The 15103-nt window shown below is 51.6% G+C and overlaps 6 protein-coding genes across 6 annotated transcripts; 2 read left to right on the top strand and 4 right to left on the bottom strand.

Annotated features, from left to right (window-relative positions):
- Positions 1–125: 125 nt before the first annotated feature.
- Positions 126–1880, bottom strand: VTN49DRAFT_1714 (uncharacterized protein; the record flags this gene model as incomplete). The annotated part of the gene is made up of 2 exons (XM_069409359.1): positions 126–1472; positions 1533–1880. 2 exons carry the CDS (start codon positions 1878–1880, stop codon positions 126–128), a joined length of 1695 nt encoding a protein of 564 aa, XP_069270753.1.
- Positions 1881–2842: 962 nt separating this feature from the next.
- VTN49DRAFT_1713 (uncharacterized protein) lies at positions 2843–5217 on the top strand (the record flags this gene model as incomplete). The annotated part of the gene is made up of 2 exons (XM_069409358.1): positions 2843–4153; positions 4210–5217. 2 exons carry the CDS (start codon positions 2843–2845, stop codon positions 5215–5217), a joined length of 2319 nt encoding a protein of 772 aa, XP_069270752.1.
- A 334-nt stretch (positions 5218–5551) lies between these two features.
- On the bottom strand, positions 5552–6742 carry VTN49DRAFT_1712 (uncharacterized protein; the record flags this gene model as incomplete). The annotated part of the gene is made up of 1 exon (XM_069409357.1): positions 5552–6742. The coding sequence occupies one exon, from the start codon at positions 6740–6742 to the stop codon at positions 5552–5554; it is 1191 nt and encodes a 396-aa protein (XP_069270751.1).
- Positions 6743–8619: 1877 nt separating this feature from the next.
- On the top strand, positions 8620–9885 carry VTN49DRAFT_1711 (uncharacterized protein; the record flags this gene model as incomplete). The annotated part of the gene is made up of 1 exon (XM_069409356.1): positions 8620–9885. The coding sequence occupies one exon, from the start codon at positions 8620–8622 to the stop codon at positions 9883–9885; it is 1266 nt and encodes a 421-aa protein (XP_069270750.1).
- Positions 9886–10195: 310 nt separating this feature from the next.
- Positions 10196–11732, bottom strand: VTN49DRAFT_1710 (uncharacterized protein; the record flags this gene model as incomplete). Its single annotated transcript, XM_069409355.1, has 3 exons — positions 10196–10510; positions 10574–10831; positions 10899–11732. 3 exons carry the CDS (start codon positions 11730–11732, stop codon positions 10196–10198), a joined length of 1407 nt encoding a protein of 468 aa, XP_069270749.1.
- A 1621-nt stretch (positions 11733–13353) lies between these two features.
- VTN49DRAFT_1709 (uncharacterized protein) lies at positions 13354–14615 on the bottom strand (the record flags this gene model as incomplete). Its single annotated transcript, XM_069409353.1, has 2 exons — positions 13354–13688; positions 14108–14615. The coding sequence occupies 2 exons, from the start codon at positions 14613–14615 to the stop codon at positions 13354–13356; spliced, it is 843 nt and encodes a 280-aa protein (XP_069270748.1).
- Positions 14616–15103: the final 488 nt, after the last annotated feature.

Genomic DNA, 15103 nt, shown 5'->3' with positions numbered 1-15103 from the left:
TTTTTTTACGTTTCCGCACAATGTACATGTGGGAAGGAGAAGGTTCGGGTCGGTCATGGTCATCGGGCTCATGTACCTTGCATGATGCATGAGAACCAACGTGATTGGTCATCAAGGAGGCATCATCACTGGCTCATCTCGTCGTCCGAGTCCTGCTCAGCCTGAGCGCGCGATGCGAGCAATGCTGCATCGCCATTCTGGCCCCGCTTCTCCGCCTCGAACCACGCTTCACGTCGCTTAAGGTCCTCTGCGTCTTTCTGCGCCCGTGCCGAGACGCGTGCAGCGCTTGAGCGAAGGTGCTTGAGCTGCAGGTCATGGGCATAATCCCCCAGATGGCGTAATTCGGACCGGAGTTGGATTACCTCGTTTGTTGTTTCACGGCGTGCGGCCTCGTTTGCTGCGACTTGTTTTCGGAGGCTGTCAATCTCAGCCTCCAAGGCTGCAACAGTGGAGGATTGTGACACATCTGTGCCATTCGTAGAGGCTGGCAGCCGGTTGTCAGTTGTGGCTGTGGTGCCATGCGCCTGGCCGGCAAGTTCTGCCAGTCCTTCTTCGATCAATGAGGGTGGAAATGAGGGGTGCCTGAATGCTTCAGACAAAATGCCAGAGCAATCCTCGCGAGAATCTGATAACTGAACATTGACGGAGTAATGCGGGGGAACAGTCCCACTTGTAAGGGACATATCAGTCATGTTAGGGTCGTAGCGTGGCTTGATGACATTGTGCACAATGTACTTCGTCTCTTTTGATTCTCCTTGAGGAAACCCAGCCGGCGACAGCATGTGCAGATTTGTCACCGGTCGAGTATAGTCGGCAATTGTTGAGCCATATTTGCCCCTTCCTACATCCCACGATATTACTGCGCCATTTTGGTGGCCAGACAGCAAGGTCATACCATCATACGACAATGCCAAGCATGTCGCAGCCCCAGAATCCTTGATTGGAATGTTCCATTGCCGATCTGCTGAGATCTGGGACGGTGTGTCTTGCAAACGCGAGTCATAAAGGGTATGGTGTGATGATGGAGTCTCGTAAAGATCTACTCGCTGAACGTTCCCGGACTCGTATCCAACGTAGAATGCTCGATCCGCAGGGTCAAGCGTGACCGACTGAGGCGTCGATGGCAGCAGAAATGTTCTCAGGACATGTCCAGTTGTGTAGTCCCAGACAATAGCCGTGTTATCTGCTGCAGTGGAGACTGCTATATTGTTCCGATGGCTGCTGTGTCCAACTGCTAGAGCGGTGATGGCTCTTCGGTGATTCGAAAACGTCAATATCGGCGAATTCGTCGCAGTCTGATCTGACCCTGTAGACGCCGGTTTTGAGAATGACAATATTCGAGGCAGCGACCAAACATGAACTGTGGCGTCTGAGGAGGCGGAAAGGACATAACTAGAAGTCGGATCGACAACAAGGCTAGTCACTGGCTGGAGGTGGGAGGGAGACGTCGACACCTGTCGGCCCGAGCATGTCTACACCAGATTAGCTTCCGATAAGCTCCAAATTCACAAATTTTTCAATCCCAAACACACCTCCCACAGTATTAGACGGCCACCTTCTGTCCCAATCACCAGCACATCCCCGTTAGGTCCTCCCGCTGCGACAATACTCCGGATGCGCTCCGGGAACGGCACAGTAGCTTCCTGGTTCCCCTTGAGCCTGCTGTATACATGTACCACTGCTTTATCCACCTGCGCTGCAAACACGTGGGTAGGCGTCACTGCGAGGCCATTGGGACCCGTGGAACTTTTCTTGAAAGTCGAGCGCAAAGCGCATGCGGGTTGGAGTTCGTGAATGCAGATCCCCGCATCCCTCAGAGCAGCCGAGGCTGGAACCTTCTCTGACGCCAGCAGAGAGGCGACAAAGCTCTCTGAGAGCATGGCCAAGGCCAGGAATGCGTGCGGACTAATATCTCGGTGCGCTCGAGCGCCATGGTCAATTGAGCTGATAATTTTTTGGACTTTGATATGGACGATCCTTATCAGGTGTTTGCATTGTTTGCACTCCGTCGGATGAGTCTAACCCTGAATAGGTAGCTACTTACCTTTTGGCTAACTTAATCTGGTTATGCCTCAATCGATCAGCCTTTTGTTCCTTGGGAACTGAGATAGAAATTCCATTAAATCGAGCACCTTGGGTCAATGGAACGTGATTATGAGTCTCTATTTGCGCAGTTTCTACGGTACTGGTGTTAGGATCTGTCAATACTTGAAGAGATTCAGCTCTCGTGACCCGCTCGAAATGTTGTCTCAGTCCCGTCTTCAATCAATATTATGGCGCTTCTCCCACACCATCTACGGCTCCGGCTTTGAGAATAGTGCTTGTTCAAGTTCTTCTCGCCGTCGATCGGGAACCTGATTAGGATTGAGCTAATACGAGATGTGCCAGTTATTAGACAAATGATTTGCTCCGTTTGAGTAACATTGAACTGCATACTCCGTACAGCCTTGAACCCAATTCCCCGACAACGTCGCTAACTGAGCTGTCGCTGGCGACAACAAAGGTCTTGATCAATCGATCTCAGGCTTCCATCCTGCAATTTATTTTCGTTGCCACGGGCAGAAATGGTGCGAATTATTGTTTGTACTCCCTACGCCAGATTGTGTTGTGCTGCTGTGCATCGGTTGCCCATAGCTCCAACGCAAGGGATACCCTTGGCCCTTGATCTTGTGGCCAACCCTCTCAATGGAGATGCTACCCAATACCCTCCTTCCATAACACCCCTTCCTTGATCATCATGTGCCCTCTAAGCTTCAGGCCTGGCATTCCAGCGTGCCTTTCCCCTTCCGCTGCCTCATGCAAACTTGCTTGTGGGCCCTGTCGTCGCCCATGACGTCCACCAATGACGGGTTCCTATCCTGACGTCCATACTACCCCAAGTATGCAAGGATGGGCCTTTAATCTGCCCTCTGCGCGTTGTCTCTTGAGCGTGGCATGGCTGGCATATCACCAGGTGCCGTTGCCTACGGCTCGGACCATTTCCGTCAGGATCTGCGCGGGGGATCCTTCAAGGGAACCGACGTCAATTCTTTCAGGTCGATGTATAAAGCTCGTGAAACATTCCTCGATCCCCGGCTTCCGAGCGGAATTTCTGCTGTACCCCGTTGGATCTTTTGTCTTCACTCCATTGTTGCAGTGCAGTGTGCACCGGGAGATGCCAGCCATAGAGGTTGAACTCCCAATGGGCGACGCCTTTTCGCATTATTCAGGACGCATTAAGACGAATTCTCAGAATTACAAACCACCGTTTCTGTCATCGACGTGCTCGCCGTCGCGGCGTGCTGGTCGGTCTCATGGATGGCCGCCCTCCCTCTCGCCAACTGCACACCGTTCAGAGGCTATCGAACGTGCCGTATGCATTTCTCCCTTCCGCTCAGTCCGACAGATGAAGGAGCCATTCCAGCTCAAACTTCCTGTCTCGCCCTCCCACGAGGGTCATCGTAGCAGCATGGGTCTGGCTCGTCAATCCAGTGGTAATAAGGGCCAACCTCGAACGCTATCCTCGCCGATCGAGTTCAAACCGAAGCGTCCCTGCGTCTCAAGTCAAGATCTCTCCTCTAGTACTCTCAAAACAATCGGGCTCCTTCCCAGCCCAAGTTTTTCAGAGCCTTGCAAACGGCCAGAGCCTGGCTATTCCGGGATGTCCCAATGCGATGAGATTAAGCAGTCTAACCCATTAAATGAGGAGTTCGGTGTGGCTCTTACCAGCTCGCCGCCAAGGCACGCTGAGCAAGACAGACCACAATTGGAATCGGAGAGTGTCAAGGCGCATGATATGGAAAGGATGGCATCGACTGCGGAGAGCCAATTTCCACCTCACATGAACTCCTTTGAAGTCCAGTCGTCTTCCTTTCCAATCGAGCACAAGACGAGAGACCGGACAGGAACGACGTCCAGTGCCGCCAGTTGGGCTCCGTCGAACCTTAAAAAATGCGAGTCGTGGCTTCAGGGAGTTCCCACGGAAACATCGGAGCTGGAGGATGAGAAGACTCGTGAAATGAACAGGAGGAAAATTCAAATCATTCAACAAGAGGAGGAGTACAGGGAAGAATGGTCGAGTCCACCCGTTCTACGTACTCCAAATCAGAGCCCAAAGCAAGGTCGCAAACCAGTTCGCCTTCGAATTGACACCGAGGCTGCAAATCAGTCAATAGTACGTACGAGTGCTGCAATTCCCCATTGACGTAGCATGCTAATATCCTCCCACAGATGTTTGCCATTGCGACCAAGACCAAGCCCAAGCTTGTTGACATATCGCGACCTCCTTCGTCTACGACCCTTTCCGTGCCCATTCATCCTCCCCCATCATGGCGACCGTCGACTCCGAGCCAGCAAAGTGTCATGGAAGTCTCTGCCTTCAGTCCTGATACTCCGTATACACCGGAGAGTCCGCGTAGCCCGGAAAGCCCTCATGTCCCACCAAGCCTACAGGACATTCCCGACAGCGGATACGTAACGCAACAGTCAAACCACTCTTCGGAAGATAACCCGAACGACTCCCAAGATGATGACTACCTTGACCAAGTCCTCGACAGAGAATGGGGGTCAGATAAACGGGCAAGCTCTGATAAACCTCACTCTAAAAAGGCGAAACAATCATCGTGTCAGAATTCTGCGAGGAGAACTTGTGCTTGCAATCTCCCGACGTCGCCAAAAACAGTTGACCAAGAAACCCTTACCAAGTGGTGCGACCACGAATGGACGCTCGATCAGCTGGAGACTGCAATTCGAGACTTTCCAACGCCGCCTCTGCGTCTAACCTCACCGGTCATTATCCTCTTGCGACAAAACCAGGAAAGCGCGCTTCTCCGACCATTCCGCTCAATCTTTCCGAGTGCGCCAGATGATCTTCTCGATTGTCTCTGCGCCGCGCTTGTCGCGCGCAACTACCTGACATCCGCAGCGTGCTCGATAATGGATCATCTTCATCAACATCGGCTCATCGACCCCTATCCATGCACAGCCTCCCCATCCAGCAACAACCTATCCCGCCTGGACAGCGTTCCCGAGAAAGCCCGTGCCAGGCTCGGAATTACTTTACCGAGCCCCGCCCCTTGTCGAGTCACTGAGCGGTTGATGAAAACGCGCAGTCAAGAGTTGCGGAACGATCTCGATGCAATTGTCGACAAACTCATCTACGCGATTTGCGGCCGGCACGACGACACAATTAAAGCCGCGGTTATTGTGTTGATGGAAACTCTCGAATCCAAGGCCTGAACCCTCGGCTTTGTTCTCGTTGAGAGTCATTTGTACAGTGTCTCACCCCATGTCTATCCTATGTCTACTACATATCGCATTAATCTTACCTTTCAATCATCTGTCAAGTGCGAAAGAGACGTCCACAGACTCTCGGTTGACATATTTTTACTTATTTCTACTTATTGTATTTGTACTCTGTTTCTTGATTGTTGTTTTCTTAGAGGCTAGAATTTAGCCAGCCAGACTACTATTTTAATGCAAAGAGTCATATTTTGAACACAGATGAAACAACTCCAGAGCCACGACAACGCCGTATTCATGCAATGACAGAAGAGGAACGAAAAAGATGGATTCATCGCCGAATCAAACCCCACATGACCTTTTTGACTGACGTGAACATGTCCATAAAGTACCCAGACCACCCTCTCGCGGCACCATATGCATTGACCAGCCGGACCATGCGTTTTGTAAACACATCGACATTCTGAAAGTCGGTCGAATAGATCTCCCATATGGCACGCTCCTGGACCACGCCGTCGTCGCCTTCCTGGATGAGGGCTTTCGCGTGCCCTTCATCTAGTGGACCGATGGCAATGTCCGAGAGGCTGTGGATTTCAGGCATGTCGCCCACGCTGTTCTCGCTCTGACACACGCGCGTTGCGAGCCGCGGGCCAACGAACACCGCACGACCAACAATATCCGGGCGAGAGACGAACACGCTGCCAGCCTGCACGACGTCCTCGACGGCTCCCATACCGCCGCCGGCGAGGAGGAACCCGGCTCGAGAGGAGAGGAGGGAGGTGTCGACGAAATAAGGACAGATCATGTTGACACGGATTCCGTGCACCGCGACAGAGGTCATGCGGAGGACCCGAAAGAGGCCCATGATTGCGTGCTTGGAGATGGTGTAGAAGGACTGCGAGATGAGTGGGTAGACACTTCCAACGGAGCCGATCAGCAGAAGGTGCCGGTCCCGAGGCGTGTTCTCTGGAGGATTGGGGCCTGTGTTCTTGCTTAGGAACCATAGGGCTAGATGGGCCGTGTACAGCGTGCCGGTCAGATTGACGTCCAGCGTCCTCATCTGCGGCGGTGGAGGTACCGAGGCTGGGTCTAGGTAGTTCGCTGTGGCAGGATCATTGAAGAACTTTTGCTCAGATTGGATATTGACGCCGGCATTGGCCACGACTGTGTCGATTGCACCTGTCGGACTCAACCGCACTGCTTCCTGGAAGAACCGCACCTGCGACTCCCAGTTGGAGATGTCGACCTCCACAAAATGATGGTTCGGGTTTCCCGTGCTCTGCCGGAGTCCTCTGATGAGATCCTCACCTGCAGCCACGGAAATGTCCCCCATGATAATATTTGCGCCGTACGATGCCCATCTTTTACAGAATCCCGCACCAATACCGGAGGCGCCGCCCGTCACAAGGATTGTCTTGCCTTTGACAAAAGACACATCGACCTTGACGGGTGCGGACCAGTCGATGGGCGGCGACTGACCCGTAAGGTCACCGACCGGGTAACTGGGAATCTCGTCTGACATCGTTCCTCTTCTGACATCTCATCAGAGAGGAACGAATCCACGAAATCGATCTGATGCGAAAATAGATAGATTCCAGGTTTCTGCAAAACTGTGATTGCGTCTTTCTCAATGGGTTGGCGAATGCCGTATTTTCCACAGTTTTCTTGCCTAAACCGGCCAGACGTTCTTTGTTGATCACTTCATCGAGTAAATGCGTATCTCTTTCAAGCCGAGGTCCAACGCCCAGTTCCTCGAGACGTCAGCAGTTAATCCCGTGACCCCTAAAAAAAAGATGCAGAAAAACACAACGGAAAAATCCGCTTGTCGGATGCTCTACAGAGTTACGGGTGGACGGAGCATTCCGGCATTGAAATAATCACAAAACGACACGCCTTTGCTCCTTGGAGGGGAATTCGGACCTCTGTCCCAACACAGCAAGACAAGTAATTGACAATAAAATGAAATTTATCGCTGCGGAATGAACCAGGGTTCAGTCCGACCGACCAGGTTCAGACAGCCATTCAACGTCCATTGGCCCTCCGAATTAAATCCACGATGCTGGGAACTTGAACTATCCTAGCGTCTTGGCTGAAGGCTCGGCCGCATATCTGCCGCGTCAGTGTCGCTTAATTATGGTGAAAGGAGCCGAAACACAGCCTTTTTGCGAAAATAAGAACACGACGCTGTTGTTTTATGTGCAAAGAACTTCTGAAGTTAAAGGACTACGCAACGATGGGCGTATCACTTGACCCACAGAACAATATGCCATGCAAAATGGATTGAGCCATCATGATTGTCGCCATGGAGGAAAACAGAGCACGCAGGATTGGTCGAGTGCCGTCTCGTTATGTTTGGCGTCATAAACAGTCCGCCAACTTCTTCCTGTGGCCGACTTTTCGACTGCTGAATCAAAGCTAAGAACAGTAGGTACAAAACCCCTTCTCTTCGCACTATGTATGGAGTATTCCGTGCACCTGAGACATTCAGGCAACAGTCCTTTGACCAGAGGCGTTAGATTTTGTCCAAAAAGATTCGTTCTTAGTCATCGTATGCTCGCTTTGAGCTCCAGTCTCGGCTTGCCGGGCAAGCATTCGACTCCGTGGCACCTGGAAATGGAGCCTGTGGAGAAATCTGCACAGACGCGACGATTCTCAGAACAAAGCCGAGTCAGCCGGAAACCGGCAACTGGGGGCAAGTATATGTCCAGTGTGCCAGAATAATTCAAGATGAATTTGAGAGGAAGCCGCTGAATCCGATGTCAATTGCCAATTGAGACATGAGTTGGACTAGTGGCTCCAGAACCGAGCTTCTAGACTTCAAGGAGTCATCTACAACATCGGACCACGTATCTGAGGCTTTGAGCGAATCTACCTACCGTCAAAGGTACCCCGTAAAGGATACGGGATGACACCGTGGCCATACACCTCTGTGCTGTGCCTACCAACAGGTGGCTACCGTCAGGGGAAGGACAGTCCTCTCGCAGAACCCATCACACTGATCCCCCAGTGCAAGACCCTCTTGGTTCTCCATCGATTCGCAGTATCCGTATTCTGTCACTTTTGTAAATTAGGGCTACGCTGGGTCCGGAGGTATTCATGAACGAATCTTTCATCTATTGCCTCACACATAATCAGTTGATCAGAGTATTACTTTAATCTACTTTAATATTGGAGGCCGATGGCAAGAAAGGTCGTCATGTTCACTCTGACTGTTCAGAATCAAGTCCGTGGTAACTTGAGGGCTTGACCCCTTGATTGGAGGGAGACAAATGATCTGAGCGATTCCCGCGGAGAAGAATGCGCTAAGCCAAAACAAGAATGCTGACTCAGCGCAAACTCTCCGTTTCAGCAAGCTGAGCTTGGGCAGTGTACGAAAGTAACCATCTTCGCATTCTCAACATGGCGGCGACGTCTTCGACTAGGTTGCGATGCCTGCTGGCATCGTCGTTTCATGCGGGATCATATGCACCTCCGTCCGGGGCTGCGCTCGCCCGCCATTATGCCACGACGAGCTCTGAATCATCCGCAACGTCCTCCCCATCGATATCGAAAGCTCCGACGCGGAGGCGGACAACAATATTTCGCGATAAACTGAACACCGGTCCTTCGTTTGCGGATTTTGTCAGCGGGAATGTTGGCAAAGAGTCAGCGGAGTCATATACCTTTGAAAAAGTCATGGTCGGCCCGCCTGGGCGAAAGAGGGAAATCACGCGATTGCCGCCATGGTTGAAGACGCCAATTCCCGAAGGGGAAAACTACAAGCGCATCAAAAATGATTTGCGCGGACTGAAGCTACATACAGTGTGTGAGGAGGCTCGATGTCCCAACATCTCGGACTGTTGGGGTGGCAGTGACAAGTCTGCTGCCACAGCAACTATCATGCTTATGGGAGACACATGTACACGAGCATGCCGATTCTGCAGTGTGAAGACATCGCGAACACCGCCGCCGCTCGATCCACATGAACCTGAGAATACAGCCGAGGCGCTAGCCCGGTGGGGTCTGGGATACGTCGTCTTGACCACCGTCGACCGTGATGACCTTCCGGACGGAGGCGCCCGGCACTTTGCGGAAACAGTCATTAAAATCAAGCAAAAGTCTCCGAGCACGCTGGTCGAATGCCTGACCGGAGACTTTGGAGGAAACATGGACATGGTGGCGTTGCTCGCCCGTTCGGGACTGGATGTCTATGCGCACAACGTTGAAACAGTCGAAGAGCTCACCCCTTTTGTTCGTGATCGTCGTGCATCTTTCCAGCAATCCCTCCGGGTCCTGGAGACCGCGAAACGCACCAAACCCTCGCTGATCACGAAGACTTCCCTCATGCTAGGTCTCGGCGAGAACGATGCGCAAATCTGGGACGCACTGCGCCAACTACGCGCCAAGGACGTCGACATTGTTACGTTTGGCCAGTACATGCGTCCGACGAAGCGACACATGCCGGTGCACGAATACGTCACACCAGACAAATTCGAGCTTTGGCGCCAGCGCGCAATGGACATGGGATTCTTGTACTGTGCATCCGGACCGTTGGTGAGAAGCAGCTACAAGGCGGGCGAGGTGTTTATCGAGAATGTCCTGAAGAAGCGGCGGACAGGCGCCGGGGAAGCAGAGCAGCCGCCCAAGGCTGTGGAGGATATCATTGCTAGCGAGGCTAGCAAGTGAGCCTGTAGGACTATTATTATTATTCATTCCATGTACATTTCACGCTCCCATGACACGAATGGTTACTTTTTGGTCCGGGGATTTTGCACAGGTTGTTTCATGGTATCATTCAACATCACAAATCCCGCCGCATCTGAGGACGGGAATTCTCGACTGACCCTGCGGCGTCGATGCCCAGGCTTGTATGTACATCATGATGGTCTATACAATACCGCTCCCCCTATATTGGGTGAGATGTCAGCAAAATAAAGAAATATATAGACATTAATGTCGTCCCCCACTCGTCCAACCCCTTTCAGAGACCTTTCTCCTACGCCAACAACTCCTTGATCTCCTCATCTGACAAACCAAGCAGATACAGAATATCCGTCAGGCTCTCGCCGTTCAATCTCGTCGGAGCCTCCAACTGCACTTTGTTCTTGGCACGCCATGCCACGCCTAAACCGGCCTCATGCAGCATGAGAAGATCATTCGCGCCATCGCCGACAGCGAGGGTTTGACTGATGGGGATGCCATGGTCGGCCGCGATAGAGCGCAGTAGGTCGCGCTTTCGGGTCGCGTCGATGATTGGTTTTTCCGGGACGAGGTTTCCGGTGAGGGTTTGGGTGGATTCGTCGATTTCGAGCTGTAAAGGGCATTCCCGTCAGTATTTTCGATTTCGGGGAAATGATCTAACGTGAAAACGTACATGGTTTGCATGGGCAAAGTCAATGCCCAGTTCGCCAGCGAGCCACTCGGCGAGCGGCTGGAATCCGCCGCTCAGGACGGCCATCTTGTATCCTAGTGCCTTGAGGGCCCGGCACAGTTCCCTGGCACCGGGTGAAATGGTGATGACGGACTTGAGCTTGTCGAAGACGTCGGCTGGAACGCCCTTGAGCAAGCTGACTCGCGCCTTAAGTGAGGCGGAGAAATCCAATTCGCCGTTCATGGCGCGCGCAGTGATTTGCTGAGCATACGTTAGCGTTCGCTCGCGCCTGGGATCGTTCTAACGTTGCGGAAGGGAATAAACATACAGAAACCTCCTTTTCCACGCCGACGAACTTGGCAATCTCATCAATGACTTCATTCTGGATGAGGGTGCTATCCATGTCAAACACTGCCAATCGCTTATGCCGCCGAAATACGCTCTCTTTCTGCAGGACGACTTCCACATTCCATTCACGTTCAAATCTCCACACATTTTCGTGCTTTCTCAAGTCTTCGAATGACAGATATTCAGGGTTCGGCAGTGGCGACGCTGTCACTTCGACCACGCGCGGCTGCTCTTCCTGGTCTAAGCAGCGATGCGACGTATTCATGCGCTGGAACGGAGTCTGGAGACCTTCAAGCATTTGCAGGAAGCTTGCTACGCACAACTGCGATACGAACTGGCCGTAGAGATGATCCAATGGTTCTGGATCTGGCTCGAGAGGCTCCCGGGGAAGCTTCTCAACATCAGCCGACGGCGCAGAGCCGGCGGGAACGGAATGAGATTGCGAAAATCCAGTAGCATTAGATCCATCTGAGCTACCGTTGGGCTGCACGGGGCGGGAAGGATTGTAGAAGATGGTCGCAACAAGTTTCGGGGTCCCGGCAGGGAGTGGATTGGGGGATACCGGGTATATGCTGTGCACGATGCCGCTGTCGGTCACTTTTTCTGGATCTGGACTGATGGGGTTTGTCCTCAATGGCAAGGGGGAGCCACCTTCTTTGGCTGTCTGTAAGACATCGGAAATATTCTGCGTCACAGGCGGAGTGGACACTGCTGGTTTGTACTGCTGATGATCTTTGATGAAGGACCCGCCAGTCAGCGAGCTGTGCCGAAGCACGGGCCTTTCTGCACGCGAAGATGACTTTTGCGATTCCATCTTATTGCAGTTGTATGCTTGAAGCTAAAGGATATCAATCGAGTTCAGGCCCTTGGGGCCTGAATTCATTTATCGCATTTTATCGCAAAATGTTGGAGGGGGAGATGATATGGTCACGTGATGAATTGGCGGGGGAAGTCCACATAATGATCGTCTGCGGTATCCATCATATGAATTCAGACTTCTACCCTCTGGTCTCAGAATAATAATGGGCATCATGTCTAAATTGCCGGAGTGGATTCAAACCCCTGTTTACAGGATGATTTAAGTTCAACAATTCTTACAAACCATGGCTCAAATACAAACGACGAGGTACAAATCAGTGGAGAATGAAGATCTTGCATTGGGTTCATTCATGACGTAGTTCTATATCAAAAGAATATCTCGCGGGATTCAGCCACTCTCAGAAAGGATTGAAGAACCACAGGTGAATATCATCTTCGCTAATCAGGCAGAGGATCTCACGGTCGCCATCGAGGGCCCTTACCATGGTTTCGTTGTCCGAACGGCGTCTGTGATCATGGAATACCTCAACAGTACGGACTTCTCGGGTACCTGATTAGCGGATATTGAGACGATTGGGGATGCCGCTCCATTTGTAGGATATGAAGGGGTTAAGCGACTGGAAATAACAACAGTAAATTTTAAGTAGGGGGTCGTCAATCCATCCGAGGCTTAGCTTGTCGATGGTATGGTCATATATGAGGTCCATCACGTCCCTGCCATCTCTGTCAGAATACAGTCGGATTACGGTCGTATGGCCAAAGTGCGACAGCATCTGAATCTCAGTGGGAGTCTCGTCTCATCGAACCCACGAACCGATGACAGCGACAAGTGAAAATGTCTTTTGTCGAGAGGCTGCCCGGTTAACGTCCACTTGGTCTGCTGCACCTTCGGCGGCTCGCCCGCGATCCAATCGAACTCAAATACTACCAGGATATTTTCGTCTGCGTCCATATGCCACAGCCACTCTTCGCCGAGGCTCCCTATTTCACCAGTCTCGTAGACTTGATCTGTGCTTAAATTCCAAATGTGAAAGTGCACAGGTGGATCCCAGGACATTCTTACCCACGACTACTTTGCCTTTCTCGACACAAAGAACCAGAGGAATACGCGGGAACGTTCTCACCCACTGTTGCGATGTATATATCCCACACTGTCAAGTGTCTGCCAGTGCTCCCGTTAGATTGTGCCATACCAACAAGAGGGACAAGGAAAGCAGAGCACACAGTTCATCCCACTCGAAAACAAAATAGTTTTCATATGTACCTAAGGCCCAATATGAAAGCTCTGCTCGAGATTCATCAACGGGGTCGGTCAAAATCGATCTTTCTCCCGTCTCAAGATCCAACATTTCCGCCGTCGTAGATATAGTTTTGCCATGGCATAGCCGTCGCGACTCGCTGCTATAAACGTCGAACCCTTTCACTGCTTTTAACCGAGGAAGAATAATTTTTTTCACCGGCTGACCATACTGCAAGCCGTGTCGCCATCTGAAGTAGGTCATCGCGTCGTCAACCGCGGCGTCTTTGCTGCCCAGGCCCAGGAATACAAGTGCTTTGTCCAAATGATATCGTATGACTGGCTCAAACGAGAGTATTTTGTGCCATCGTTTCGAGACCTACAATCGTAGCTCCGGCTTGTTAGGACGATGAGATGCCTTCCAGTTAGAGTATGAGGTCGGCGAATGGACAATGCGCACCCATTGGCATCGAACAATGTCTGCTGGATCTAGATACTCCGCGATTTGGAGCAGAAGTTCGAAAGGCATAGAGCCGATATAGTCATTATTGCCATGTTCCAACCGAATCTGCTGGTGCACGGGTGCGACTTCATGGCGGGCGATGAGGGGCTTCATCACAGCGATTGAAGTATAGTAAGTAGCCAACTTCCTGTTCTTGAAAAGAGTACCCCAAGGGTTTTGTGACCTGCGAGGGAGATTGGCTATCTCGGCCCCTTTGGAACTATGGCAGCTGAGCTTTCAAAGGCAGTACCAGCCTTTCAGCTCGAGATTCAACATCTTAATTTTCCAATTCCAGTAGTTCACTCTCAAACCAACAAACATCCACTCTAGTGTTCACAATATGTCAGTCAGTGAAATTTACCGCAGCACGGGCTTCTCTTGAGGAAAAATAAACTGTTGCAATTCTATCATGCTGCAGTGGTCTGCTTGAACTATTTGACAATTGGACAACCAGAAACCTGACTTCATTTATCGCAAATTGCTGGAAAAAAAATAATGCGTCTGTCGCGTGATTATGGCGGGGAATCTGGCATTATGATCCTCTGCGGCACTTCCTCAGCCAGGGATGTACCCTGGTCTTCTGCGTCACTCACATCCCATAATTAGTAGTATTGAGGGCTTATACACTCACCATTCTCAGATGCTATACTGTTCCATTCGTAAGACACGTAGGGAGTGACCAAGATGCGATGATACTCGTAGTCAAAAGGAGGCAGGGAGTCATCAATCCATCGGAGGGTCAGCTTGTCGGCAGCGTAGTCATATATGAGGTCCATCATGTCTCCGCCATCCCTCCGAGATGACAGCCTGCTTACTGTTATATTGCCAAAGGTGCGACTGAAGTGGCGCCTTGGTGGAAATCTTGTTATGTCCAGACCACGAACCGACGACAGAGATAGGCGAACAATTTTCCTTTCGAGCATTTGACCGGCGAGTGTCCACTTCGTCTGCTGCACCTCCAACGGGTCTACGTCCCAGTTGATCTCGAATCCTACCAGCACGTTGTCATCCGCGGCTATGTGCCACCAGTTGCCTTCGGCGAAATTGCATACTTGGCCAATTTGTCCGACTTGATCCGCGCCAAGGTCCCAAATGTGGGCGAAGAGTCGCCGTCCCTTGAAGTTTGCGACCACGACCATTTTGTCCTTGACGATACTTTCAACCAGCGGGCCACAGGGGAATTCACCTACCCGTGCCTGTGATGCGGGTAAATCCAACACCGTCAGGTGTTTGGCAGTTTCCTGTTAGACGATGAAGACAAGAGTGGGAGAAAGAAAAGGCGGCTCCATAGGATTTGTCCCACATGAAAACAGAATACCTACCAGAGAGATCGATCCCGTGGCTTAAGACACCCGCATCCCATCGAGGAAGTTGGTTGTCGGTCAAATGCAATCGGTTTCCAGTCTTGAGATCCAATACATCGACACCGTTACGGTGAAGTATGCCATGGCATAGCCATCGCGAATGGCACAGATAATATTCGCCCCCGTTCCCATACAATTTGGGCCTGCGAATAACGATCTTCTTCACTGGTCGACCACACTGCAAGCCATGTCGCCATCTGAAATAGGTTATCGCGTCGTCAACCACGACATCCTTGCTGTCCAGGCCCAGAAATGCAAGCGTT

This window comes from Thermomyces lanuginosus, assembly GCF_041956635.1.
Source record: "Thermomyces lanuginosus strain ATCC 200065 unplaced genomic scaffold VTN49scaffold_22, whole genome shotgun sequence".
NCBI classification, from domain to species: Eukaryota; Fungi; Ascomycota; class Eurotiomycetes; order Eurotiales; family Trichocomaceae; genus Thermomyces; species Thermomyces lanuginosus.
This window is presented reverse-complemented; position numbering and strand designations above follow the sequence as displayed.